Source organism: Balaenoptera borealis, assembly GCF_965194805.1.
Source record: "Balaenoptera borealis genome assembly, chromosome: 8".
Classification (NCBI taxonomy): Eukaryota; Metazoa; Chordata; class Mammalia; order Artiodactyla; family Balaenopteridae; genus Balaenoptera; species Balaenoptera borealis.
Window position 1 is genome coordinate 42,829,053 of NC_138865.1, and position 27,800 is coordinate 42,856,852.

General features: G+C 43.3%; 1 protein-coding gene across 4 annotated transcripts in view; it reads left to right on the top strand.

The window, feature by feature from the left end:
• The window catches only part of LOC309633545 (uncharacterized protein), a 226,224-nt gene that overhangs the window by 190,848 nt on the left and 7,576 nt on the right, over positions 1 to 27,800 (top strand). For 3 of the 4 annotated variants that reach the window (XM_082402486.1, XM_082402487.1, XM_082402484.1), the window contains one exon: positions 14,181 to 27,250. Coding sequence is in view for 1 of the 4 variants with exons in the window: in XM_082402488.1 (XP_082258614.1) it covers positions 14,312 to 14,317; positions 15,714 to 15,782; positions 25,952 to 26,036 (160 nt within the window). In the remaining 3 variants the exon portion in view is untranslated. Of the gene's footprint in view, positions 1 to 14,180; positions 27,251 to 27,800 lie in introns of those variants that run through there. The other variant, XM_082402488.1, reaches the window with a different exon arrangement.

Here is a 27,800-nt window from a genome sequence, read left to right on the forward strand (position 1 = left end):
GACCCACCTCACAGGACTGTCTCTAGATTTAAATGTGTGAAAGTAGATGGAGCAGCTCCTGGCCACAGTAGGAGTTCACTAAATATGGCTGTTTTTATGACTTGTTTGGGAGGGGATCAGAATCCTCTTTGTCTCCTCACATTTTGCCTTGGCCCACAGAGTAGGCATTTTCTGCCAACAGAAACCCTGGGGACAAAGCTCCTGCCAGTCTCTTCCCACTCTTGGCAGGAAGGACTTATCTGATTGAGGAGACTCACTGAGGAGATGTTTCTTCTGTGTCTTGGCCACATCTCTGAGGCCTGCCCACCTGGAGCAATGCACATTCTCTTTTTCTGCTTCAGCTTTCCTTTTTGTAAACACACATGGGTTAAAGCCTAGCCCCAGAGCATGGTTTCTCAGTCTTGCCTGCATGCTGGAATTACCTGGGAGCTTTAAAGTATGTACTAATGCCTGGGTCCAACCTCCAGGATTCTGAGATAATCTGTGTGGCATGAGGCTCAGGCATGAGGGGTTTTAAAATCACCCAGTGACTCTAACCTGCACCATAGTCCAATATCACTGTTCTAGAAGCATCCTGCAGACTGTCTTCTCTCTCTTTGAGTCTCTCCTGCAGTCTGCGGGTGTTGGATGCTCTGCCACACTCCACACTGTAGGCAGGGGAAGTACCTACTCTCCAGACCCAGCTGTTCCGCCTCAGACTCCCACGCCCAGACCTGGAAGTGTGTAGTAGGAGGCCTCTCTTTGACACAGGATCAGCTTCAGTCTTAAATCCGGCTTGACCAGTACTGAAGCTGAAACTATAGTTTGATGGATTTGCTTACTGCTGCACCTTCTCAACAGTTTCTACCATAGCCTCTAGCATCCTCACCTGGTTCTTCATACTTCAAGATATAACACCTGAAGGAAGAATTCCCTGGCTTACCAGACAGGTTATGATATACAGACAACAGAGATTCTAACTTATTGTTGTCTGCAAGCCACTTGCCAGTAGAGCAAATTCAGAGTCTCTGATGACATGATAAAATATCTTTAACATGCCAAGCAGGTTATGATGTGACATTTTGAGTGTAGCCTTGATTTCCAATTGAAATAAAAGGCTGGGGCTTTTATTCAGTCCTAGACACTTGAATCCCTACTCAGTCAGGAACAACTCAAGTATCAGCTTGGCATCTTGTCCTTATTTTATCAGGGAGAAGGATGGCTGAGGACTAGCCCCAGAAGTTCCAAGGGCCTCACAACGGTGACATTTAAACACCATTCTTTTGATACCATTCTTGAGTCCTGAATCTGACCCAAGTATTGATACTTGCTGGGCTGGCCTCCCTGGATGACTGTCTTTTCAACAAGTGTTCTTGGTCCTTTGCCTACACAATTACTGTCTTTCATAGTAATAACGTCGCCCCCTTGTCCTCAGATCCCTCCATGAGCCCCAGTATGCTTGCAAGATGAGCAGTGAACCAGAACAGCACCTGCTCCTGGGGAGAAAGTTGTTGGGGAGGGTGCTAAGGCGAGGAGTGATGCCAGGGAGGGGATGGGGTGTTGCTGGGGGCTGCTGGCAGGGAGCAGGGAGAGACCGCAATGGGCGGCCTTTGGGCTCTGCCAGTGGGAAATGCTGCTCTGTGGCTGGACAAGATCTTCTTGGCTTTCTGGGTTCCTGAAGGAAAGAGAAGAACCCCACTCTGAGGAGATGGTCATTCCTATTAGGATGGAGTCGAGACCCTCTGCTCTCCTCATCCTGATCTGTTGAATTCCTGACCAGGGTCCATTGGGCTGTGAAGGCATAACCTGGATTCTGGCATGGAGAAAGGGCGGAGGACTTTGACTCCAGGTACCATGGAGTGGTTTTCCTTATTCATGACTTAATAAGGTAATTCAAAAGAAGTGGGGTCCTTGGACCAGCAGCATCAGCATCACCTAGGAACTTGTTGGAAACTTCCAGACCTACCCCCGACCTACTGAATTAGAAATTCTGTGGGTGGGGCCCAGCAATCTGTGGTTTAACAAGCCTTCCAGGTGATTCTGATGCACTCTATAGTGTGAGGACCATTGGCCTAATAAAACAGGTAGAGCGTGACTCATGCCCTGTGCGATTCAGTGCCAGTGAAGCTGATGACTGGTTAACAGCGTTGTACAAAAGTCCTGTCCTTTAGAACCTCAGAAAAAGGACCCGGAGAACAGAGGTTCCACTGTGTACTTGGATCTTCCCTTAAGAATGTTACTGCTGGTCCCACATTGGCCCAGATCCCTCGAGGATCAATTCTAAGGAGACTATACCAATCCCTTTCCCCAAGTGGAGATATTGGGACCTTGGGATATTGAGAACATGTGATCTTCTCACCTAAGCCTGCTGAGGGGAATTGACTCTCTCCTAGTTTAGTGGAATCATGTAGCTGGGTAGGTCTCAACTCAGACTATCTGGAAAAGAGTGATCCCAGGAGGAGGAGGTTCTCCAATTTTCCCTGTCAGTTTTGTGTAGCAGAAAGAGCATGAGGTTTGGAGCCAGAACATCTGAATTTATAACTGGGATCTGCCACTTACTAGCTATAGGAACTTGTATTTAATCCTTTTGAGTCTCAGTTTTCTTATCTTTAAAATGATAATAATATCCACTTCCTAAGGTTTTTGAGAGGATTGAGTAAGAAAATAGAAGTAAAATGCCTGTTTATGAAATGCCTTGCACCATTTTAGGGTGCTCAGTAAATACTAGGTTGCTTGGTTGGTAACTATCCCTCCAGGCTTCCAGGACTTTATTACGGAGGAAACCTGGGCAGCCCTGCAAGAAAGGAATCACCAGCAAGACCCAGAAACCCTCCATGTCTCTATACTCTTTTTTCTGCTTGATTCTTTTTTAAAAAATTTATTTTATTGAAGAATAGTCGATTAACAATGTTGTGTTAATTTCTGCTGTACAGCAAAGTGATTCAGTTATACATAGATATACATTCTTTCTCATATTCTTTACCATTATGGTTTATCACAGGATATTGAATATATTTCCCTGGGCTATACAGTAGGACCTTGTTGTTTATCCATTCTATTATATATAATAGTTTGCATCTGCTAATCCCAAACTCCCACCCCATCTCTCCCCCACACCCCCTCCTCCTTGGCAACTACAAGTCTGTTCTCTGTGTCTGTGAGTCTGTTTCTACTTTGTAGATAAGTTCGTTTGTGTCATATTTTAGATTCAACATATAAGTGGTATCACGGTATTTGTCGCTCTCTTTCTGACTTCACTTAATATGATAATCTCGAGGTCCATCCATGTTGCTACACATGTCTTCTGCCTGATTCTTGACACATGGTTTCCCAGCCAATTATAGCCTAAGATAGGAGGTCAACACAAATTTCTCTATCTTGTTCCTAGAGCAGAGTCTATTTTGTCTAAGGCTGCTATGATTGTAGACATCATTGATAATCAAATTAACCCCTTGCTTAAAAATTTATCTCCTACTAAACGTTTTAGAATTGGAGTTGGGGATCATCTGGATATACTTTCATTCAGTGTTACTCTTTCTGTATGTTGTGGTTCTTAAAGTTTTGATGGTTGGAATAGCTCAATTCTGTCGTTATCTAAAGCAGAGGTTCTCAGTTGGGGGCAACGTCTACAGATGTTTCTGATTGTCAGCACTGAGGAGGGGGCCTCTACTAGCATCAGATGGGTAGAGGCCAGAGTTGCTGATAAATATGCTCAGGTACATGCCTGTCTAAATGCCTGGGTACACTGTCTCGCCACTCGATGGGAATGGACCCCCCCATGGATGCAGTGTTCTGCACTAAAGGATAACCCTACAGACTTCCAAGAATGACCCCGCTGCTCTCTGAGGCTGGCTCATTGTTGTGAGTTAAATTGTGTCCCTCAAAAAAGATATGTTGATGTTCTAACCCTCAGTATTTCAGAATGTGACCTTATTTGCAAATAAGGTCTTTATAGAGATAATAAAGTTAAAATGAGGTCATTAGGGCGGGCCCTAATCCAATATGACTAATGTCCTTATAAAAGGGGAAATTTTAATCCAAAAAAGAGGGGATATATGTATATGTATAGCTGATTCATTTTGCTGTACAGTAGAACCTAATACAACATTGTAAAGCAACTATACTCCAATAAAAATTTTAAAAAAGAAAAAGAAAATGAAGGCAGAGATCAGGATGATGCATCTACAAGCCAAGAAACACTACAGATTGCCAGCAAACCACCAGGAGCTAGGAGAGAGGAACGGAACAGATTTTCCCTCCCAGTCCTCAGAAGGAACCAACGCTGCTGATATCTTGATCTTGGACTTCTAGCCTCCAGAACTGTGAAGAAATAAATTTTTGTTGTTTAAGCCACCCAGTTCATGGTGCTTTGTTATAGCAGCCCCGGGAGACAGACACACTCATGAACTAAATTAAGGGGCTGCTGACCATCACTGCCACACCTGCATCCCTGAGTTGTCCTCCCTGTGGTCCACACAGATAGAGCTCATATCAGTGGTGCACATCACCGCTCCTGAAGCTGATCAGGATCTCAGTGCTGCAGCCGTTGTCCTCTGCAAATGGGTCTCGGCCAAGGCCACACTGAGCTGCCTCAGCAGCACTGCCTTAGTTGGCAAACAGGCTGCTCCACAACCGCTTCAGAAATGCCAGCTGGTGCCTTAGCAATGGCCACCCTGTCCTCTCACACCTCATGGCTGCCAGTGCCTCCCCCTCAGCTGTTCTCATTCCTTGGTTGGGAAGCTGTTGCCAAGGGCTGCCCTGGCTCAGCAACCCCTCCTCACTGTGCCAGGCTCTCTGAGGAGCTTCACCACCACCCAAAGACCCACAGATTCAGAGCTCACATGGCTGCATCCCTCCACCTCCTGCTGCCACCAGAACTCTCTTCCTTATGTGAGTGGGTCACAACCCCGCATGCCTCTGGCAAGCAGAGGCTGGGCCTTCCGCAGCTGCAGCTCTCTGTGTGAGACTGCGTATGTTGTCCTCGCAGTTAGTATCGTTCTGTAGATCAAGGAGAACCCCTTGTGTGGCCAGTTGTAACTACACAGAAATATTAATAGGCTCAATTTATTGGGCACTGACTATGTGCTAAGCACTTAATGTGTGCGATTTAATTTAATCTTTACAAAAACCCACAAGAAAAGAATTACTATTCCCATTTTTGATGAAGAAACAGATCAGAGAACTTCAGAGGAGTCATTTGGGGGAAAGGATGAGACTACACAGTGAACTCCAGGCCGCATACCCTACCAGCTGCCTGAAGGGAGCCTACTTCACATCTTGTCAAGTGCAAGAGAAAGAGAGAGCACCCCAGAAAAAGAGGGGAGCAGAGTGAGAGAGGCAAGCTGGAGAGCTAGAGCCAGGGAACAGAGATGCACTCGGTTGCTTACTGTGCCAGAGCACAGGCATCCACCAGGCACAGGCTCAGAGCAGGTCTCAAACAGCCAGAGAAAGTAAGACGGTAAAGGCCAGCACTGTTCTCATTCTAACTCAGGGGCCCAGCCTCTGGGAAATGTGGACCGTGGAAGTCAGGATCTTCCCATCTCATCTCAGATAAGTGACTCTTTCTCCCACGTGGAGGAACCAGTGTAAGAGTAGAGAGAACTGGCAGTATTTGCTCCAAATGGCTTCCTCTTGGGACGATCCTTACATGAGAACAAGAGAATAGAATTCCCATCAGTACTAAGTGTGGTTCATCCTGTTGGGAATACTTCAAAGGGGGTTGAGGCGGGGGCTCAAAAGGAGAAGAGTGGTAAGCACCTAGCCTAAGGGTGGAGGATCTGAGATCAAGAGCTATCATCTCAGACCCTCGGCAGGTTGTGTTCTTCCATCCTCGGGGCTTGGAGTTCTCTAAAGCCCCACACATCCCTGCCTGTGGGTGGGGCCATCCCATCATAATCTGCCTATAGTGCTTGTACAGTCTAGATCAGCAGACTTCAGGCTAGTGTTATTAGCAGATTCTTTTCTCAAACAATTATGATACAGAAATGAGATGTGAACATCAAAGAAGAAATTCCGCAGTTGATATGGACACATTTGATATGTGTCAAAATGTTAGGAAAGCCTGGATCCACCTGAGGACACTTGCAATGTCAAAGGCAGGTATTGAATAGCAGGGGATGCGAAATGCCCATAAGAACGATTGGATGTGTCTCCTACACATTGGGAGCAAAGCTTGTCCTTGTAGCTTTAATTCTCCTTTCTCCCCTCGTTCCTTGCTGCTTAAATGGTTGAGGATTATTATAGTTATGCAAGGGGGTTAGACTGGGAGTTGAAAATGGTCATTAAAGGGTGTGTTTTGGTTTTTTCTTAATGAGAAGAGGTTGAACTATAAGATGGTTGTGTAATGTGGAAGGAGGCTTAACCCGTATAAATCCTTGTCACTTTTGTTTGTTTGAACTGACTTTGCTCCCACGGTGCTGGCAGGTTCTCCTGTTATTTCCTATGATTTTCTAAGCCAGGCTGGTCTCTGCAATTCTGAGTCTCCCCTTAGTTCTCTTTACCACCCTCCTGCGGAGCTTAATGTATTAAGAAACTATCATGACCCCACAGGTCTTTTCAGAATCTGAAATGGATTGTTGTATTGAGCCTTATCAGAAATGGGCAACGGTTTAAATACAGAGGGGAGGAGGCCACGTGGTATTCCCTTGATTCCCTGAAAACAGATTTTTTTAATGCCAAGCACCATTAAATGATCTTTCCAGTCCCTTCTAGATCTAACATCCTATGACACTTCACCCAGTGCTGTCAGGAGAATAATCAGATTTTATCAGATAAAAGGCAAGAAACAAAAAAGCAAAACTTACACCTATGTATTAGAATTGGGATAAATATTACTTATAATATATAAAAATCCAATCAGAAGAATAACGTAAAAGTAAAACTCCAGTTCTGAAATTTAATAGGTGCCACACAGAAAAATCAGTCTCTTTCCACATTTTTCACACTTCCATCCCTTCACCAACTTTTGTTCTAGGAACCCAGCTGCTGTATTTAGATATAAATGCTCAAATATTCTGCTAAATGAAGCTACAGCTGCTCTGTCAGAAACATCACATTAAAATGTGTTCTGAAACCATTTGACAGTGTTCTGAAGACAACTTTCATTTCATGAGCTACAAAGTCAGCTCTGGGCATCATGAAGAATTTGAACAGCCCCTGCAGTTCCTGAAGGAGCCCAGGAAGCCAGAGGGAAGGCAATGGCAGAGGCCAGCCAGAGCTGAGCCAAGCAGAGTAGCCAGAAGAGAATAAGAATCTAGTTTTTTAGACCCAATTTTATTTCTTTATTTCTTTTACATACTTCAAAGTCATTCACATGTTTGAAATTCTACAGGTACAATAGAAAAGACAGTGAAGTCTCGCTTCCTTCCCAGTCTCTCAAACACCCAGCTTCCCCACAAGCAGCAGGATTAGACTTTTCTTGAGCAAACCTGCAGATGTATTTCATGCATATACTGGGTGAGCCAAAAGGTTCATTCGGTTTTTTCCGTAAGATGGCTTTAGTAACACTTAGTTGTTGTTAACTTCATTCGTGACAATTTTGTTAGATTGTATATGACAGCTGTCATATCAGTGTGCATTTAAAAAAAGACTTATCTAAGTCAGAAAGAGAAAAACAAATAGCGTATGCTAACACATATATATGGAATCTAAAAAAAAAAAAAAAAGTTCTGATGAACCTAGGGGCAGGACAGGAATAAAGACACAGACATAGAGAACAGACTTGAGGACATGGGGAAGGGAGGGGAAGCTGGGATGAAGTGAGAGAGTAGCATTGACATATATACACTACCAAATGTAAAAGAGATAGCTAGTGGGAAGCAGCCGCATAGCACAGGGGTATCAGCTCAGTGCTTTGTGACGACCTAGAGGTGTGGGATAGGGAGGGTGGGAGGGAGATGCAAGAGGGGGAAGATATGGGGATATATGTATACACAAAACTGATTCACTTTGTTGTACAGCAGAAACTAACACAACATTGTAAAGCAATTATACTCCAATAAAGATGTAAAAAAATAAATAAAGACAACAAAATTGGTGAATTTTTGTGTAGCCATTTTATATTGAAGACTGAAGAAAAAAAGCAACATTTTCGGCATATTATGCTTTATTATTTTGAGAAAGATAAAAACGCATCTGAAACACACAAAAAGGTTTGTGCAGTGTATGGAGAAGGTGCTGTGACTGATCGAACGTGTCAAAAGTGGTTTGTGAAGTTTCGCGCTGGAGATTTCTAGCTGGATGATGCTCCACGGTCGGGTAGACCAGTTGAAGTTGATAGCGACCAAATTGAAACAATAATTGAGAACAATCAATGTTATACCACGCGAGAGATAGCAGACATACTCAAAATATCCAAATCAAGCGTTGAAAATCATTTGCACCAGCTTGGTTATGTGAATCGCTTTGATGTTTGGGTTCCACATAAGTTAAGCGACAAAAACCTTCTTGACCTTATTTCCGCATGAGATTCTCTACTGAAACGTAATGAAAACATTCCATTTTTAAAACAAATTATGACAGGCGATGAAAAACGGATACTGTACAACAATGTGGAACGGAAGAGATAGTGGGGCAAGCGAAATGAACCACCACCAACCACACCAAAGGCCGGTCTTCATCCAGAGAAAGTGGTGTTGTGTATATGGTGGGATTGGAAGGGAGTCCTCTATTTTGAGCTCCTTCCGGAAAACCAAACTATTAATTCCAACAAGTACTGCTCCCAATTAGACCAACTGAAAGCGGCACTCGACGAAAAGTGTCCAGAATTAGTCAACAGAAAATGCATAATCTACCATCAGGATAATGCAAGACTGCCTGTTTCTTTGATGACCAGGCAAAAACTGTTACAGCTTGGCTGGGAAGTTCTGATTCATCCGCCGTATTCACCAGACATTGCTCCTTCAGGTTTCCATCGATTTTGGTCTTTACAAAATTCTCTTAATGGAAAAAATTTCAATTCCCTGGAAGACTGTAAAAGGCACCTGAAACAGTTCTTTGCTCAAAAAGATAAAAAGTTTTGGGAAGATGGAATTATGAAGTTGCCTGAAAAATGGCAGAAGGTAGTGGAACAAAAGGGTGAATACGTTGTTCAATAAAGTTCTTGGTGAAAATGAAAAATGTGTCTAACTTTTATTTAAAAAACCGAAGGCACTTTTTGGCCCACCCAATATATGCCAGCCCTTACTCTGTTCTCCCACCCTTCTTTTTTCTTTACACAGAGCAGTTCACTACGCATCCTATGATAAGTGATACCTCAGTATAGTTTAAATTGCATCTCTTTTATGAATGAGGTTGATTATGTTTTTCGATGTTTTAAGAGACATTTATATTTCCTTTTCTGTGGCATGATCATATCCTTTGCTCACTTTTTTTCTATTGCATTTTTAGTCTTTATATCTGTTGACCAGTAGGGGCTCTTTTATATTAGGGAATTGACTCTTCCACTGTGATAGGAGTTGCAAACAGTTTTTTCCAGTTCGTTGGCTTTGTTCATGTTGGGTTTTGTCATGTAGAACCTTTAAATTTGGGGGAGGGGGTCAAATTTATCATTTTTTCCTTTTATGACTTCTAATTTTTTATATAGTTAGATCTTTCTTACTCTAAGATTGTGAAACAATTCCTCCATGATTTCTTCCAGTGCTTTTAAGATTTCAGTTGTTGCACTTAAATCTTTTGTCTGTTAGGAACACTTGGAATATATTCCAGCATGAGGTGTTAAGTATGGAGCCAACCTTCTTTTTGTCTCCATGGCTAGTCAGTATCCCAACTCTCTATATTGCATGACTCACCTTTTCCCCACTGATCTCAGGTGCCCGTACATATTGGGTCCATTTCTGGACTTTGTATTCTAGTCCATTGATCTGTTGATGTGGTCATGTGCTAGTATTATGCAGTTTTAATTATTATAGCTTTAAAATATGTTTTGACGTCTGATGATGACCACCCAACACTTTCTTTGTCTCAACATTATTTTTGCTTTTCCATCTAGAATTATCTTGACTAGTTTAAAAAAATTCTGTCAGTATTTTTATTTGTATTTCATTAAATAACTTCCGGAGAACCAACATACTTTTTAAAGTCTTAGGTCTATATTCTTAGGAAGGAAAGGCCTTGATAGAGCAGGGGAAGAGAATAGACTCTCCCTTGTGCTGAACATATCTATAGGAGAAATAAAAAGAAACACAATGGGAACTTTGTTTCAGGACAGCCTTTCCAAAAGTGTGTATCAAAGACCCTTCAGATGATAATAGTAGAAACTTTAAAAAAAAGGGATTCTGTGTTCAAAATATTGATCAGCACTGTCCACTGGATTGCCCCTTGGAGATTTACTATGAACGATAGCTGTTAAAGACTATTAAAGTCCTGCAGTGCGGAAGTCTGCGAGACTGGAGAAATCCTGCAGTAAAGATGCCTGTTGACTTCTGTCTACCATGTTACTTCCCAAACTCGTTCCAATATGGAATCATTTCTCCAAACAACACCTCTTAATATTCCACAGTATGCTCAGAAAAACTCAGTTTGGAGATCTTCAGGGCCAACTGTAGATATTTAAAAGAGAATTTCTGCATGTAAAATCCAGTTCTTTGATTCTCAGCATCAGTGAGGTGAGGATCTAGGATATTTCTTTAGAAAATTATTTTTGAACCCTCAACTGTATCCCCATAGGGACAACAGGTGATCAAATATTGTTTCTCCTTCTTCCACTATTGGATTCCTATGTGAAGTCTCTGAAATGGAATGAAATTGCATATTTTATGCCACCCTTCTGGTCCTTCATTCTTTCATTTGGCACTTATTAAGTGCCTACTATGTGCTGGGGCCTGCCTAGTCCCCTTTCACAGTGAGGAAGGGCTTTTACACCAGGGCAGGGAGACCCTGCAGCTGAGCCTTCAGGCCTCTCTCTTGCCTCATCGTCACCTCCTCAGGTTCACTCTGGGGTATAGATTTCTAAGAACAATTGCCCTGAAAACCATCTTGCTCTGTAAGGGAAAATCATAATCCTGGGCCTCTGGCAGCACCATCTGCATTCCTGAAAATGACTGTGGCGTAACAGAATCTGACTCCAGTCAGGATGAGGCAGCAGGCAAAAAAGAGAGAGGAATTCCTGCAAGTGGTAGGGACTCAATTTAAAACACAGAAGTTTTGGTGATATCATTTGCAAATAGAAAAGGCACAAAGGTAACTTAAGAAAAGCATGGAAAAAGAGCAGGGGTTCCTATTTAAATACCATTTAAAAATCATCTTTGGTGGTAATCTTTTTCTATTATGAAATCTCTTTGAAATAAGTACAGGAAAATGAGTAGAGGCAGAATCACTTAGAGGCAAAGCATCTAACTTGACTAGCTGGTGACTCAGCACCAAGACTGCTCTGGGCCCTGAGATGCTGGGATAACATCCTCTGCTAAAGACATCAGATCCCACAGTGGTCAGCACTGACTGGGATGAGAAATTCGTCCCTGGTTTTGGTGTGGTTCCATGTTCTTGATCTAAATCTACAAGTGGCCCCCTGTAGGGTACGAAAAATGCAAAGAGGCATTCCAGGAGGCATAACAGAAGTGCCAAAGTGCATCAGGGTTTACTTTCAACCCCTAAAGCATGCCTAGGGGTGTGTGTGAGATGTCACTGCCCTCAACCCCGTGAACCAGGCTTTGCAAAGGACCATGGCAGAAGACAACAAGCTAGCCCATCAGATTTGGTTGGTCAGTGTCTTTTTTTTTATTCTTCTGCCCAAATGGGTATTTGACTATATGCCCTGCTCCCCCCATTCCACAATCAACAATAGTTTGAAGGTCCATTGATGTGGTTCCTCCTACGGAAGACATACGGCTTTTTAATATAGAATTTATGTATGATTAAAAGCTTCCATATCTAGTAAGCTCAATCCTAGAAACAGAGAGTCCAGGATGCCTTGGAACAAACGTCAAGTATGATCAGAAGTGAGCCTTGCCTGTATCTGTAGGCATTTTCCTGGTGTCCTCTTCACAACCAGATATTCTGCAATTTCAGAGAAACCAATGCATTTTCCATGCTACGGTGCTATAGCAACAAAAGATGAGCAGCTGAAAGATCTACAGCTTCAGAGGTTCATGTCATGGAAAGGGGCCTTAGAGATCATTTACTGTAGTGGTTTTCACAGTGTGTTTCACAGAACCTGCAGTTCTGTTTGCCACAATTCTTTCACTCTACAGTGACATAAAAACAGTTCAAACTGTCTGGAAAAATCCAGGGTTTATATTAGCATCAGGCATGCTTGGAACCAGTTGCTTAAATGACGTGTTCTTAAGTCACCCCCTCCCCGTTCCCCTTACCCTTGTCTCTTACTTCATCTTCCCTCTGTTTTAGAGCTTAATTCTCAGTCAGCTGCTCTCCCATAAAGCAGCAAAGATGGTCAGCAGCAGCTCCAGAACAAAGAGCATCCTCCTTCCTGATATTTTCAGTAAAAAAAAATCTTAGAATTAAGTTTCATTGACCCTGAGTGGATCATATGCTCACTTCCAAGGCAATCATACTGACTCTGCTTGGCCATATGTGGGTCACATTCCCATCTCTAGAGCTGGGGGCTGGGATCAGCCCTGTGTGAGTCAAATAGATTGGGAGAGAGAGAGAGAAAGAGAGAGAGAGATCTGAGTAGTTCCCAAGAAAAGGGGTAGATTCTTTTTACAGAAGAGATTCTAGAAGATTAAAAATAGCAGATGGCCACCAGCTCCATAATACTGTCTCAGGGTCAGCCAAAGCAGTGACGGGGAGGGGAGGGAAGTAGGTAGCTCTCTAGTCCTCTTACACCTGCTTTAAAAAGAGCATCTCTGTTTTCTTCCTCCAGCTTTATTGAGATATAATTGACATATAACATTGTGTAAATTTAAGGTGATTTGATACACTTATATATTGCAAAATGATTACCACCATGGTGTTAGCTAACACCCCCATCCCCTCACAGAATTACCATTTCATTTTTGTGATGAGAACATTTAAGATGTGCTCTCTTAGCAACTTTCCAGTATACAATACAGTATTATTGACTATAATTAGCATGCTGTACATTAGATCCCCAGAACTTATTTATCTTACAGCTGGAAGTTTGCATTCTTTGATCAACATCTCCCCCAGTTCCCTCACCCCTCAAGCCCCTGGTAACCACCATTCTAGTCTCTGTTTCTATGAGTTCAGCTTTTTAGATCCCACCATTTATTATATGTAAATGATATCATACAGTGTTTATCTTTCTATGACTTATTTTACTTAGCATAATGCCTTCAGGGCCCATCCATGTTGTTGCAAATAGCAGGATGTCCTTCTTTCTCACAGCTGAATAATATTCCATTGTATGTGGTATATATATATATATATACCACTTCTTCATCCATTCATCCATTGATGGACATTTAGATTGTTTCCATATCTTGGCTTTGTGAACACTGCTGCAGTGAACAGGGGAGTGCATATATCTCTTCAAGATCCTGTTTTCATTTCCTTTGCATAGATACCCAGAAGTGTGAATGCTGGATCGTATAGTAATTCTATTTTTAATTTTTTGAGGAATCTCCATACTGTTTTCTATAGTGACTGCACCAATTTACATTCCTATCAACAGTACACAAGAGTTTCCTTTTCTCCATATCTGTTTTTTTTTAAAATCTTTTTTACGGACTAGGATTCTGAGTTAGATGTAATTTGAAGAAAATGACTTGTAATTTGCTGCTAAACTAGAATGTTTAGAAGCCACAATTTTATTTAAACTCCCTCAGTTTGTAAGCTGAGTCTCAGAGATGTTATGTCATCTTTCTCACAGTTACACAGCTAGTTGGTGGAAAAATTGTGATGCCAATAGGTCAGAGATTCATAGCCTACTAACATATCTGAAGACCTATTGTATAGAAGGTCTTGTTCAAGGCACTGCATAGAAATACAAAGATGAATATCTCACAGAGCTCACAGTAATTTAGGGAATATATGACAAACAAATATAAAGAGAATTCATAGGAAAAAAATGTGTGGCAGTCTTTATTTTTCAAAAATGTTACAGCAGTATGTGTGGTCCCACATTCTCTTCCAGAATTTTCCCCCCTCAAGGAGTGGAGTCTATTTCCCATCCCCTTGAACCTGGGCAGGCTTGTGAAGCTCCAACAAATTGAATGTGGCAGAACTTTTGAAGCTAGGTTAGAAAAGGCAATACAGTTCTCACCTGGCTGTCTCTCTCTTAGGATGTTCAGCTGTGGAAATCAGCTACCTTGCTGTGAGAAAGCCCCAACCACCTCCCACAGAGAGCCCACATGGAGAAGCCACGTGGAGAGAACTGAGCTCCCCTGCTGATGGCCAGAATCAACCGCCAGACATGAGAGTGAGTAAATCTGGCCCCCGGGTTAGTCTTTGATCTCAGGCACCAGACTCTATGGAGCAGAGAAGAGCCATCCCCACTGTGTCCCATCCAAATTCCTGACCCACAGAATCTGAGAGCATGATAAATGGCTGTTTTATGCCAGAGAAACTGGAGCAGAGTAATTCTGTCTGGATCTTCATAAATGGTGTAATGAACAGTCGAAGCTATTGCTGTGAATTGCCCAGATGTTTTTCTCCCACCCACTTCCTTAGGTTACAAACCAGACTCTTTGGTCTGGGCTGATCGTAATACTCTATTCCCTTGGACACCTTGATTAAGGCAAGGATAAGCACATGACACAAGTAGGGCCAATCAAGGCCTTTCTGGGTTGATAAATGTTCAACGAGAGAGAGAGAGGTGTCTCAGACTGCTGAGGTATTGGGCTGAGAGGGGGGTGTAAGATAAAAGATTGAGGTAGAGAGAGAATTCTAGCTGCACTAAGTCCCGATTAGGTCCTAGTTTCTGCGGCAATCCCTTCAAACATGTGCCACCCCAGTGTTCTTCCCAACCACTCAAACCAATAATTTTCCTTTTTTGTATATTGGATTTCTATCCCTTTCCTCCAAGAGTTCTGCCTAATTTAAAAGGCTTTGTGAAGGATAACGCATTGGAACTGGGTCTTGGAAGGTGGTAGGGTACTGAAATTCTGAAATGGAGAAGGGGCTTTAGAAGGGGGAAAATGTCCACGGAGGAGGGAAGCAGAGCAACTGAAAGTACTGACTCAGTCACCTGGTCCTGGGTCCAAATGCAGCTCCACCCCTGACCCATATAGAGAACTTGGACTTTACCTCATTCAGCTGCAGTTTCCTCCTCTGTGAAATAAAGAAAATAGCGCCTGTGACATGGAGTTATTGTGAGGATTAAGTGACACTTATAACCCACATTATCCCAGTGCCTGGTGCATGTTAAGGTTTATTTGGTGGCAACTGTGAAAGGACAGCATGGATTGAGGATGAAGCAGCACGTGGCAGGAGTATGGCTGAGATCAAGCTGGAGCAAGAGGCCAGAGCCAGATTGTGGAGGGGATTGCCTCACTGTGTTAGCTGGGCAAGGAGGAGCCATGGCCGTTTTCCCAGCAGAAATGGTCAGAGATGTGACTGCCATATATAAGCCACATTTTGATAACAGGAATTGCATTTCATTATGGCATCAGAGATGTACCTCCCATATATAAATCACATTTTGATAACAGGGATTCCATTTCATTATGGCACCATGAAGCAGTATCGCTTCACGTGTACACATAATATATTTGGATTTAATTTTGAGATTGGTTCTAAAAGCATATGGACCCAGATGTCAGGTATTCCCCACCCTCTGCACCCACAAGCACAGTCTCTGCTTTTACTCCTTGCAGATCTGGCCTGGATGCTTACATCAGTTCCGCTTTTATCACCATGAAGAACTGACTCAAGCACAAGCACTGGTGAGCAAATGTAGGGTTTATTAAAGATTTTTGTAGTGAACAATATCAATGCTCTATCAGATCTCCTCAGATTCCCCTTTTACCATTTTGTGCTCTCCCCCAATCCCCACCTGCCCCTTCGGCTTCTAACAGTCAGCACTTGTGCAACTCTTCTTCCGAGAACACTGAGGGTTCTCAAATAGACTGACCTTGGGCTACTGGAGCCACTTTCCCTCCACAGTGAGCCCGGAGCGCTTGGGGATTTATTCCCTTCCTCCATCCCATGCTTGACCAGTGACTGACAAGTGCAGGAGTGTGGAAGCCCAGCTCCCCGCCTCTGGTGGGGACGACCCTGAGCTGAACTTACACTCCGGAGTTCCCGTGTGGGATCAGGCTGACAGACTTTGCTTGGCTCACATGTTAGCTTGACTTTTCTCTCTTCCCCGTCTCATTTCCCTGCTTCCTTACCGGTCTCCCTTAATAAACCCCCTGCACACCATCCTAGCCTCAGGGTCTGCTTCTGGGAAGTAGTTTCCTAGAGTAGGTGGAAGGAATTTACCTTCCTCCTACAGCAAATAACTTCAGAATCCCCCTTAGACATTGCAGCTCTCCCACTCTGCTAAGAAATAAATTTTTCCTTCTTTCCTTTCTTGCATACAAAGCCTCGTGTTATTGGTTCATTCCTCTCTCCCTGAATCCTGCATCCCCAGTTTCAAATTTTCACCTCTATTTTGCAGAACAGGTCTACCCCAGCAACCACCCAACTTATGTACCAAACCATCAGGGTGCAACAATATTAAAACCCTGAAATCAGCAAGACCCTCTCTCCTTAGGAAACAATTTAGGAAACATCTTTTATCGTAAGAGCCTGCCTCTTGGGACCTCACCCTTACTCCAAGTGACTTACCAAAGTATCAAATACTATGCTCCCTCTGAGAGGACCCATCTTACTAGCTGGGCTAATATCGGGTTTTTTCCCACTCATTTTCTACATCTGTCTGTATTGCATGTGTGTATGTACGTATGTATCTACCTGTCTGAATAGAACTGTGTAAAACTTTCCTTACTCATCTGGGATAAGTATTTACAAACATTTGATTTCTTCACACTCAAAAAAATGGCAGTGGGATGATTTGAAAATTGAAAAGCCCTTTTTGGGGTGGGAGAAGAGCTTTATCGAGAAGGAAAGTATGGACTGGGCAGAAGGGGCTGGTATGGAGTTTCCAAAGTTCCTTGGTCTCCAGACATCAAAGCTCAGATCCACCTGGCTTCCCTCACCATCCAGGCATGTTTGTTTTTACTGCCCTGGAAGTTTGCTGTAAGCAACTTGATCTACACCTACTGCAGCATGTCTCTAAGCCCTTTCACAGGAAGCCGCTGGCTGGTGTTGCAAACTAATAAGTGTTTTCCGACACAAAGCCTCCGATTGAGATTATGAAGTAATTTATTAGGCTCCTACTGCAGTGAGCACACACAGTTCCTGCTCAGAACAGACTAATTAAAAACTTCCCTACCGAAGCAACCGCATAGCACAGGGAGATTAGCTCAGTGCTTTGTGCCCACCTAGAGGGGTGGGATAGGGAGGGTGGGAGGGAGGGAGATGCAAGAGGGAAGAGATATGGGAACATATGTATATGTATAGCTGATTCACTTTGTTATAAAGTAGAAACTAACACACCATTGTAAAGCAATTATACTCCAATACAGATGTTAAAAAAAAAACAAAAAACTTCCCTACCATGTACAATTTCAATTGTGTTTGAAAAAAAAAAGAGAACAATACCTCTGTGGTAATTTTTCATAGAAAGGAAATGATAATGATTTCTAAAAAAAATTGTAGAAGCTTTGTGTTGCTTCAATAGACAAAATGAGCATCTGTGGGTTTTGGTGTGTAACTAACATGATTGTCTTTATGTAGAACAGATCTAATTTCCCACCTCTAACTCTGATGTGATGTTTTCCCTGAGTTCAGTTGAAAAGGAAGGTAAGAGTCAATATTACTAATTGTAGGGAAGAACTGGGTTTAAAACTATTTTTATTTTTTTGGGGGGATGGTGACATATATAACCCTGATGACCCTAGTTGTTCCAAGTTCAGGAGTCTTTCTCCTTTAATAGCCAAGTATCTATCATCTAAGCCCCTAATATTCTATCAGGCGAGCCTCTCCAGGGTGCCCTGGAATCTCTCAGGAACACTTACACACTTCAAAATTTACCCTGGTTGTTGCTTTTCACCTTAGCCTGACATCTGGCCTTGAACCATGGCCACTTTCTGTGTCAAAACTCAGACTGTTATAAGCTACTTGTTTACTGTTACTCCAAGAAAAATATTAAAGAAAAATTTAACCAAGCCTTGAGCATGCCAATTCAAGTGACACTGAGTGACACTGAAACCTCTAGAGCCTTATATAGCCTCTTCTGGACCTGTTTGAGAACTGCACCTGTGCCGTAAGGGAGACTTTCCAATCCACTTTTGAACCAATCAGAAATTTGGAAAAACTTCTTCTCCATATTATATCTGTCCCTTCACTTTCAGCTTGGGGGACACTCACTGACTTTTCTTAAGGAATATGAATCTCCTTTGCCTGGTTGGTAATAAACTCTTGCCTTCATTTTAGGTTATTTTGGTGGTCTTTGTATTGCCTGTGTGACAGTGGACCCTGACTGCTGTATTAATTCCCCAAATTTCAACTAAGATGGAGCTGTGAAATTTCATAAAGCTTTACTGAAGAGCAGGGTCAAAGGACACAGGGAGTCGGGGGTGCCTTAAAGCTGGACACCACAAGTGTCTTTCTTTAGGTCCTTTGGCCATTCTCTTCCACAGGGATCCTCTCCCGTTATCCCTCCTCTTACCCCCAGCCCTGGGCCTTGCTGCTGGCCAGTTTGCATCCCTACAAAATGAGTGCTCTTGCTAAGTTCCTGCCTGCCCACTGCAGACCCGTACTCCACTAGCACTACTCCCAGGCCCTCCTCACCCTTAGTCCATGCCAGTCTCTCAACAGCATAATCATCTCAGATGACCATTGTCAATAAAGACTACCTTTTACATTTTCATGTGGAGCCGTTTATCTCCTCACTCATTGTCTAGAAGCTCTTCATTGCAACTAAGGATCATAGCTTCACTTTTGCACAAAGGATCATTTAAGTTTTACAGAAACAAAGGAATGGTGCCCTCAGAGGTGAATGCAAACCTCCATCTTTAAAGGACTAGAAAAATTATTGATGGTTAAAAAAAATCTGTCTCCCTCCCTCCCTTCCCTCCCCTTGGGGGTCTAGTTGAGACCATCTTCCTTACAGTTTATAAGTCATTTGCTTCTACGGTGTGCGAGGAACAGTACCCAGAACTGAGGAGGCAGACAGTCTAAGACACAATCCCTGCTCTTAAGAAGCTCATGGCATTCTAGAGGATCCCCAGTGACAACAGTGGGATAAGAATAGCAGATGCGGTGTAAGATGCAGACATAACACGGAGCAAGAGAGTCAGGAAAGGCTTCCAGGAAGAGGCTGCGCACCAGTGGGTTTTGAAGCACCAACAAGAATTTACTAGATGGATGAAATGGGAAATGCTTTCAGGCAGAGGAAATGAGGGCAATGATATGGTGGCCTGAACTATGCTGGCCATATGGGGATTATTAAAGATGGGTAGACCTAAAGCACAGAGTAAGTGCAGGGGGAGTGGGAGAAAACACAGGGATCAGATCTCTCCTGGATTTTACTACACAAGTGATGAGGAACGTTGGAAGCATTTTGAGCTGAGGACGGTGGGATCTGGGGTGGGGACAGGTGGAGGGTGACATGATGAGATTGGTGTTTTAGGAAGATCACTGCGGTTTTTAGCTAAAGAGCAAGATACCAGTCAGAGAAATAGTCCAGGTGAGAGGCGCTGAGACCTCGCGTGAGGCTGTGGGAATGAAAGGGAAAAAGAGTTGTGAAGGCTCTCTGGGAGGTTCAATCAGTAGGATTTGTTGTTTGATTTAATGTGGAGGGTGAAGGAAAAAGGGTCCAGTGGGGCAGCAATGTTTTTGATGGGTAGATGGCGGCACCTCCAGCTAAAACCTGGAGTACAAGGAGGGAAACTGGTTGTTGGTAGGGGAAGGGATGGAGGACGGGGTGAAGGTGAGAAGGAGGGGGTGGTGTTGTCAAGTGATGAATTCAGGTTTGGGAACATCATGAATCTGGTTTCTTGCCAGACTTCTGAAGATGACTGCTTAGTTAGTTGGACACACAGATCTGAAATTCAGCACTGATATACGGACAGATGATGTAGACTTTAGGTGGTAATTATAACCATGAAAAGACATTTTATACTCCAGGGAGAAGTGTAGAGTGAGAAGGGAAAGGAAAAAGGGTTGACTATGGAATCCTGGGATATGTCACTTCCATTTTTATAATTTTTAGGGAGCCTCTGCCTCTATATTTATTTTGAACATTTGGTAAATAATATAATAGAAAGGTAATCCATCTGTAAGCAAGATTTTTTTCAGATAAGTGAAATCAACTTGAGATACCAAGTAAGCACATATTAGTGCACAATAAGTATTTCTTGAATGCATGAGCATGAATATTCATTTTGCTCAGTTTTGCAGTAAGCACTGTGAATATCACAAATATGTATGCTGCAGCAGAAGGTTAAAAAGAGAAGGGCAGCACATACTCTAACCATAGCAACAAGGTTGGGGATAGCATCATCCAGAAGCTTATAGTTCTGTTAAGAAGAATGTTTGCTCCCATGAGCCCTCGCAACTAAGCAGCAACGATACCACTTCATTGTGATAGTGGAAAAAAAATGACCTTGCTGATGTGATGCAAGGGATAATGGGGGCAGCAAGGTATGCATTTCTTTATTTCTTGATAACAAAAAGAGTAAGCTACAGCCATCTCTGGGTCTCTTGAACAAAGACCAAGTCCCACTTTTCCACATTTCTGTACATGGACCCCAACAATCTCTAATGCACCTGGTGTCCCATGGAAACTTGCATTTTTGCATTTTAACCAGAACAGAGACCTAGAATTCATGCCAAATCCTAGAGGATGAAATAGAACAACATTTCCACTTGATGTCATGAAAATATGCAATGGCCAGCTAGTTTGGCTCCAGTGGCTTTGAAGATCAAAGTTTGGAGAGATCCTTGTGAGGGCATTTCCAGGTGAGATGGGAGTTTTCCAGTCTCTCTAATACCTGACCTATGGTCCCACAATCTCACAGCATTTCTGATTTAAAATGGCTTTGTTGCTAGAGGGAAATGTCTTTCCATCTCAGAGTTCAGCCAACAGAGATGACCCTTTGCAAAGAAAGCCGTCTAAACCTGTACTTCTTCAGAAAAGGGAGTGACATAGTGAGGTCACAATTGCTTTGTAAAACTTACCGCTACTTCCCCAGGCAGTTCTAGTGTGATGTGTAAAGTCCACTTCATTTTAGCCTTTGGACATCTGTGAGGCTCTGACTGCCCATGAGATAGTCAGAAGCACAACAGTACACACCATACTTGCCAGAATTCTTGTGGGTAGATTACTAAACAGCCTCCAGACACTGGAGCCCATGGAGTTTTAGGTTTAGACTCAGCCTTGGTTGGACAAACCTTAAAGATCATTTAGTGCAACCCCTTAGGCCAGCAGTTCTTTACGAAGTGATTACTTGTAAATTACTTGTTTTCACAGAAGTATTGCATTATCAATAAAGTATGAAAGTTTTTTAAAGACTTCCTTTTTTTTTCTTCGTAAATTAGAACAGATTCAAGATTATCCTACAATAATGTCTGTCACACTATGTTCTGATAGGCTTTTTTGGGCAGGGGAGGAAGGGGTCCTATCCTGCAGTTATTCTAATAGAAACTGAGCATAGCTTACAACCCACTCTTTCTACGTCATCTCTCTTAGCAGTGTACGGGGCTCTAAAACTTCCTCCAGTTTGTGTTGCTTCAGAAAGTTTGAGAGGCTAAGCTTCAAACCCACGTCAGCACCTCAGGGTGTGCTTGGATACCTCCAGCAGCGGGGAACTTACTACCTTCCCAGACAGCTCACTCTACTAGCAGACATCTGTCATTGTTCCAGTGTTCTCTGTGCCTCCATCAACCCTGGTTCTGCCCGCTTGAGCTATAAAGAGTAATTCCAAGTCTACTCCTGGGTGGTTGTCTTCAGTATCTTAGGAGGCCACTTCCCTGTCTCATTTTGAGTATTTTCTTGGGTACAACTTGGCCTGTTCTTTAGTTGTTCTTGGTATGACGAGCTGGTTTCAAATCCCCACCTCTCGTGTTTGCCTCCATCCAAGTGCAGATCCGTTTGGCCAGGTCTCCCTTAGTGAGCAGTGTCCAGAATCGAACACTGCCTCTCACAAACCCATAATTTCTTATCTCACTCAAGCAAGAGAGGATAATACTATCTTCCCTAAGAAACAGCTTGAGTCCTGACCATAAAATGTGTAAATTCTGTGCTTTCGTTCTCTGATAAGGAGGAGCATTAATAGGAAACTGAGACCTACCCCCGCCAGCCCTCCACACTCACTTCCAGGAGTACCTTCCCACCCGTTCTCTTCCCTCCGCCCACCACTCATCCTTCTCCTTCAGGCCAGAACTGCTGGTCCAAAGGGTCGGACTAGATGATCCCTAGGTGTCCAACCAAGAGTTCAGACTACCTCTGAAGCCTAATGTGAGAGCTTATATTTCGGAACTCTGAGAAGTATGAAACTCCTGATAGGAAGGTTCACTTGGGTGATATTCAGCTTCTTTCAAATGAGGGAGGTGCTGCCCCCACCAAGTGGACCTTTGAAATGTGTGTGAGCAGTTCTAGTTGTCACAGTATTGGGAGGCAGCTGTCACTGGTATTAGAGCCAGGGATGTGAAACGTTTTGTAATGCTTGGGACAGTCTCACACAAGGAAGAGTCGTCCCTTCACAAATTCCCAGAGTGCCCCCCATACACGAAAATGGACGGAGCACAGGACTGAATGAGAAGACCAGGTTCTAGCCCTGTTCTCGCTCTTACTTGTCTCATTTTTCTCATTTGTGAAATGGGTGGAAACACAAAGCTGTTATGAGGACTAAGTCTCAAGCATTTTGTCAGATTGTCTTTCATGACACTTGACTACTTAAAATTCATCCTCCTTTCAGTCCACGTGGTTTGGGTGGGCCTGACCCCATACCAGCTGGGGGTGGTGGGATGATGTGACCTAGGGTTACCAGTCAGCTAATTCTGTTCTCATGGCTCAGTGATTGGTTCATAGGAGGGTACACAATCATCACTCAGGCCAGTGGTAATCAGGCCCTGATTTTCATTAAAACCTGTGGGAGAAGAGAAGCTCTGTTCTCCAGTCAAATTGGGCCTTGGAGGATGTGAGCCTGAAACTGTGAGTGGTTACACGGATGGAGCCTGAATGCGATGCCAGCCCAGCATAAGGAAAGCCAAGAGATTGAGAGAAATGACTCGTGTGCATTATTCAAGCCCCTGGATAAAGCTAAACCTGGGGGGTTTTTTTGTGTTTTTTTTTTAACATCTTTATTGGAGTATAATTGCTTTACAATTGTGTGTTAGTTTCTGCTTTATAACAAAGTGAATCAGCTATACATATACATATATCCCCATATCTCCTCCCTCTTGCATCTCCCTCCCACCCTCCCTAACCTACCCCTCTAGGTGGTCACAGAGCACTGAGCTGATCTCCCTGTGCTATGCGGCTGCTTTCCACTAGCTATCTATTTTACATTTGGTAGTTAAACCTGGGTTTTAAAGATATCCCTAGTCACTTTAATTATGTGAGAAATATATTCCCTTTGTTAGTTAAGCCAGATCGAGACACTTACAACAAAAACAATCCTGACTTACTCAGCACTCACTTCTATCTGCCTTGAATTATGGCAGAATTATCTCCTCCACTTGACTCCAAGCTCCTTGAAGGTAGTTATCTTTGAACCCTCCAAACTATCCCAACACTAGATGTTGATGTAGCATAAAGAAGCAACACCCCCCCAAATATTTGATGCATGAGTAAAATGAAATAAAAATGGTATATATGAAAGAGTTTTATTAACTCTCAAGTATCTTACAAATGAATAGCATATTATATATATCAAATTTCTCATGAATGTTTCCTCCTAAAACCTTTGTCTAGTGAGATGTTCTAGAGCCATAAGATTAGTATGCAAGCAATGGTATTGCTCACCCAGTTTGTTTTCACATTTGTCTCCATTTCAACATTGTCCTGAACAATCTTTTCTCGCTCTTGTGTCCCTAATAGTCTCCCTTGTTAGACCGGGTTTCTCCAGTGCAAAGATCTTTTCTGCTTCATGTTTGTGTCCTCAGTGCCTGTGGGTGATGCTCAGTTGTTTGGAATGTGCTCCTGCCCCTCCTTAGCTCTCTTACTACTGTGGGCTTTCGAGGTCCCAGAAAGTGCATCCCTGTGGCCTGACGGTATCCTGGAGGACTTGTGGCACGTCCTTAACTTTCATTCATTCGGAAGACATTCATGTGCTGGGCGTGGTCTCTGGGGATTCATGCTCTTGTGGCACTCCCAGACAAGTACATAGGGAATTACAATGCCGTCTGGTAAGCGCTAAGATGGGGGAAGCGTGGGGGGGGTTGTGGGGGTAAACAGGAAGTTTCTAGGCTGATGGCAATCAGGGAAACATTCCTGGAAGAAGCGGCATCAAAGCTGAGTCCTAAAGGGTGAGTAGGAATTAGCCAGACAATGAGTCTCCCAGTCAAAGGGAGTGGCAAGGACCACAGGGTCGGTGGGCAGGGGAGCAGATGTGCTGGAGAGCCGGGCGTGGTGCAGACTGGCTGCAGTGCACTTCTAGATGTGGTGCCACTTCAAGGGCTTTGCTTCTGTTTCTTCTGGGTCAGGGTCCCCCTTCCACAGCCCAACCAGGCCATGCCCTTCTTTGCCTTATTTGGTGGTTTTCTTGGCTATACGTATTAACTTCAAATGATGTCAGGTGATGGTATGCCCAGTTCAGCTGGGCAGAGGGCCTGGCTGGAGTTCTTCTTTTCACCTTCATTGATTGACTTCGCCGGAGGAATTCAAGCCTCATCAGAGTATATGCTGGCCTGCCTAGCTTAGAATTAGGTGCCTGATGATTGCAACCACCTCAAAGATGATTCTGGGTGTTTTTATGAAAAAGAGACCTAGGGCTTAAGGAAAGTAAAGTCTGGGGTGGGAGGGGTAGAGACAAGAAGTGCTGTGTGTTGGTGGAGGATGGGCCTGCCACTGACGCGTTCAGTGATAAGAGTCTTATTCCCACACTGGACAGCTTCGGAAATCTGCTGAGAGCATCAGTCAGGTGGGAAGGCCCTTGGTAGCCCATGGACTTGTATGATTTACATTCCTCCAGAGATGGACGTTGAAATTGAGACTCACAGCAAAATGCAACCACTACTCTTTGCTGTTTGATGGCAAACCATTTCCCCACCTTCCACGTGGGGGCGCCCTTTCAGAGTTCTGCTGGGACTTAAGGCTCTGCTTTTAAATCTTTCCACTGGAATACTCCTCATGACAGAGGAAAGTGGTGAGGGGCCCCAAGGGTCTGGGGGACAAAGCCCAAGTAGCTTGCCAGTGTAAATTTTTTAAAGTTTTTTCTTTAAATTTTATGCCAATTCATATTCTTCCTCCATGATAAATGCATGTTTTCTTTAATATAAACAGTCTCAAAGTATTTACCATTGAGTAAAATTGGCACTTCAGAGAATGTGCCGTGTTTAAGCGGCTTCCTGTGACTCTGGGCGAGCTGCCTGTACACGATCCCCACTTTGAGAAACAGGCTTTTAGATTATAATGGATCTGGGTTACTAGATGTGTAACCTTGGGCAAATCACTTTGCCTTCCCAAGCCTCAGTGTTTGGTTTTTTTCCATCTAAAATATGAGAACAATGAAACCTATGTGTCAGGGTTAGTGTGAGGATTAAATAAAATAAAATACATGAGGTAGCTGGCCCGTAGTAGATACTCAAGAAATGTTAACAGTTCTCCTGTTATTAGGAAGATCTGTCAGCTTTACATTTCCAGAATTCTGTGATCCTGACTCAGCTGACTGAGAAGGTGACCTCATGGGACATTTTCCACCAGAGGGGTTTTGAGGAGAAACAGTATATGTCACTGCTGGATGACACAGCTGATGACATTAGCAATTGAACATAAACTGCATGGAGAGAAGAGATGTGATATGGTTTTAGGGCTTATCATAGTCTGTTTTTCCATTTCTAGGTCTTTCTGAAATGGGAGAATTGGCAATTGGGTGACATTTACAGTCCCATCTACTGCCTGGGCCGGCCCTCACATGTGGCTGCAGGTGAGTCATTGGCCAAGAGAGAAAGTCAGAGCCTGATAGCTGTTCCCTCACCCGGGCTCACTTTTTGGTCCTGCTGCTGAAAAAGATTTAGGCCATGGTCACTGCCTAGACTAATGAGTCTATCTCAGGGTAAATAACAGCAATCTTAGGACGTCTGCTCCCAAATTCTGAAATGACAATGGAATGCCCGGATCCCAATTAAAAAGAAAATATCGCCTATGATTCCAATCATTAGTGTAAAAACTTAACTTTAATTTTGAATATCTATCCAACCACTTTCTGGAAGAAGCCTTCTGGTTGTATAATAGGTATATCTCAGACTCACCAGGCAGGGTCCAGTGGGAGATGGAGGGCAGGTGGACACACAGGTAAGGAGGGTAAAACCCAGCATGGAAGTAGGTACAGGCATACAGGTGAGGGAGCTATGTTGTCTGGAGGCTGCAGGAAATCTTGACAGCAGAGGTGACATCTGAGCTTGAGATTTAGATTCAGAAGACCAGGTGGGGCTTAGGCATGACTTTTTAAATAAATGTCTCTAGAGATTCTGAGGCACAGGTCAGGGTGAATCTCCTGGTAGGTGTCTGTAGTTCGATTTTAAAGCATTTCCCCTCCTGGCTTGTGAGCCCCTTGATGGTAGGGTCCTGCTCTCCCTCTGCTCAGCACCATCACTGCAGACATCTGGAGGCTGACCCCAAGTCCAGGGCTGCATCTCCTCCGAGGTGCCTCCCGTGCTGTGATGAGGAACCCAACACCTCAGAATTCAAAAGAGCTCTGTGCCGTGTCTTCTAAAAGTTAAAAACTCACCCAATACAAATACCTATTTCACTGCCTCAATGCCATACCCCTATCCTTCTTCTGAAAAAATGCTATGACTCCTTTTCTTTCCAAATGTATTCCCTTGCCCCGGACTTGGGTCTAGGGGGCATTTCCTCCCTCTCTTCTCTTCCTGAAGCTCAAGGATCTGGAAGAGGCTGGGAGCCTGAACTTCTAGGTGGTGGAAACGCTGTGGCCTCCCAGTGTGATCTCTTGGGATTAACGCATTGTTAAAAACTTGATTTGTGTTTAGCATCTTTTGCAAATTAGGCCATGGCCCTAAATGGGAATCCTCTGGATTGTGAGCAAGTGGGCGGGAGTTATTCTGGTAGGTGCTGATGTGACTTTATTCTTCTAGAAATTTTGGTTTTTTTTCCCCAAATAAACAGTTTTACAGTGTTGATATGAAAAAAAAAAAAATCTGAATCTCTTTTCAGATTTATATTTCATCTGTGTTTATTGTTGTTTCCCTGGTTTTCAAAAAAAATAAACCTTGAGTCACTTTTCAAATGCAGCACATAAGTTTGTTTACTTGTGAATACAAGGGACTCTCTCCCCTGTAGATACCCCAAATAACTTCTGGAAAGATGAAAGGGGGTGAGGGACTTCCCTGGTGGTCCAGTGGTTAAGACTTCACCTTCCAATGCAGGGGGTGCGAGTTCAATCCCTGGTCGGGGAGCTAAGATCCCACATGCCTCCCTGATAAAAAACCCAAACATAAAACAGAAACAATATTGTAACAAATTCAATAAAGACTAAAAAAAGATGGTCCATTATTATCAAAAAATAATAATAATAATTTAAGTAAATAAATAAATAATTTTTTTTTAATTAAAAAGAAAAAGAAAGGGGGTGGATTTGGGGTGATGCTCAATATAAAAAGAGAACCCAGAATACTGGTGTGCTCAGAACTGAACTGGGGTGAAGCAGCCACCCAGCTTCAGGCTGGGG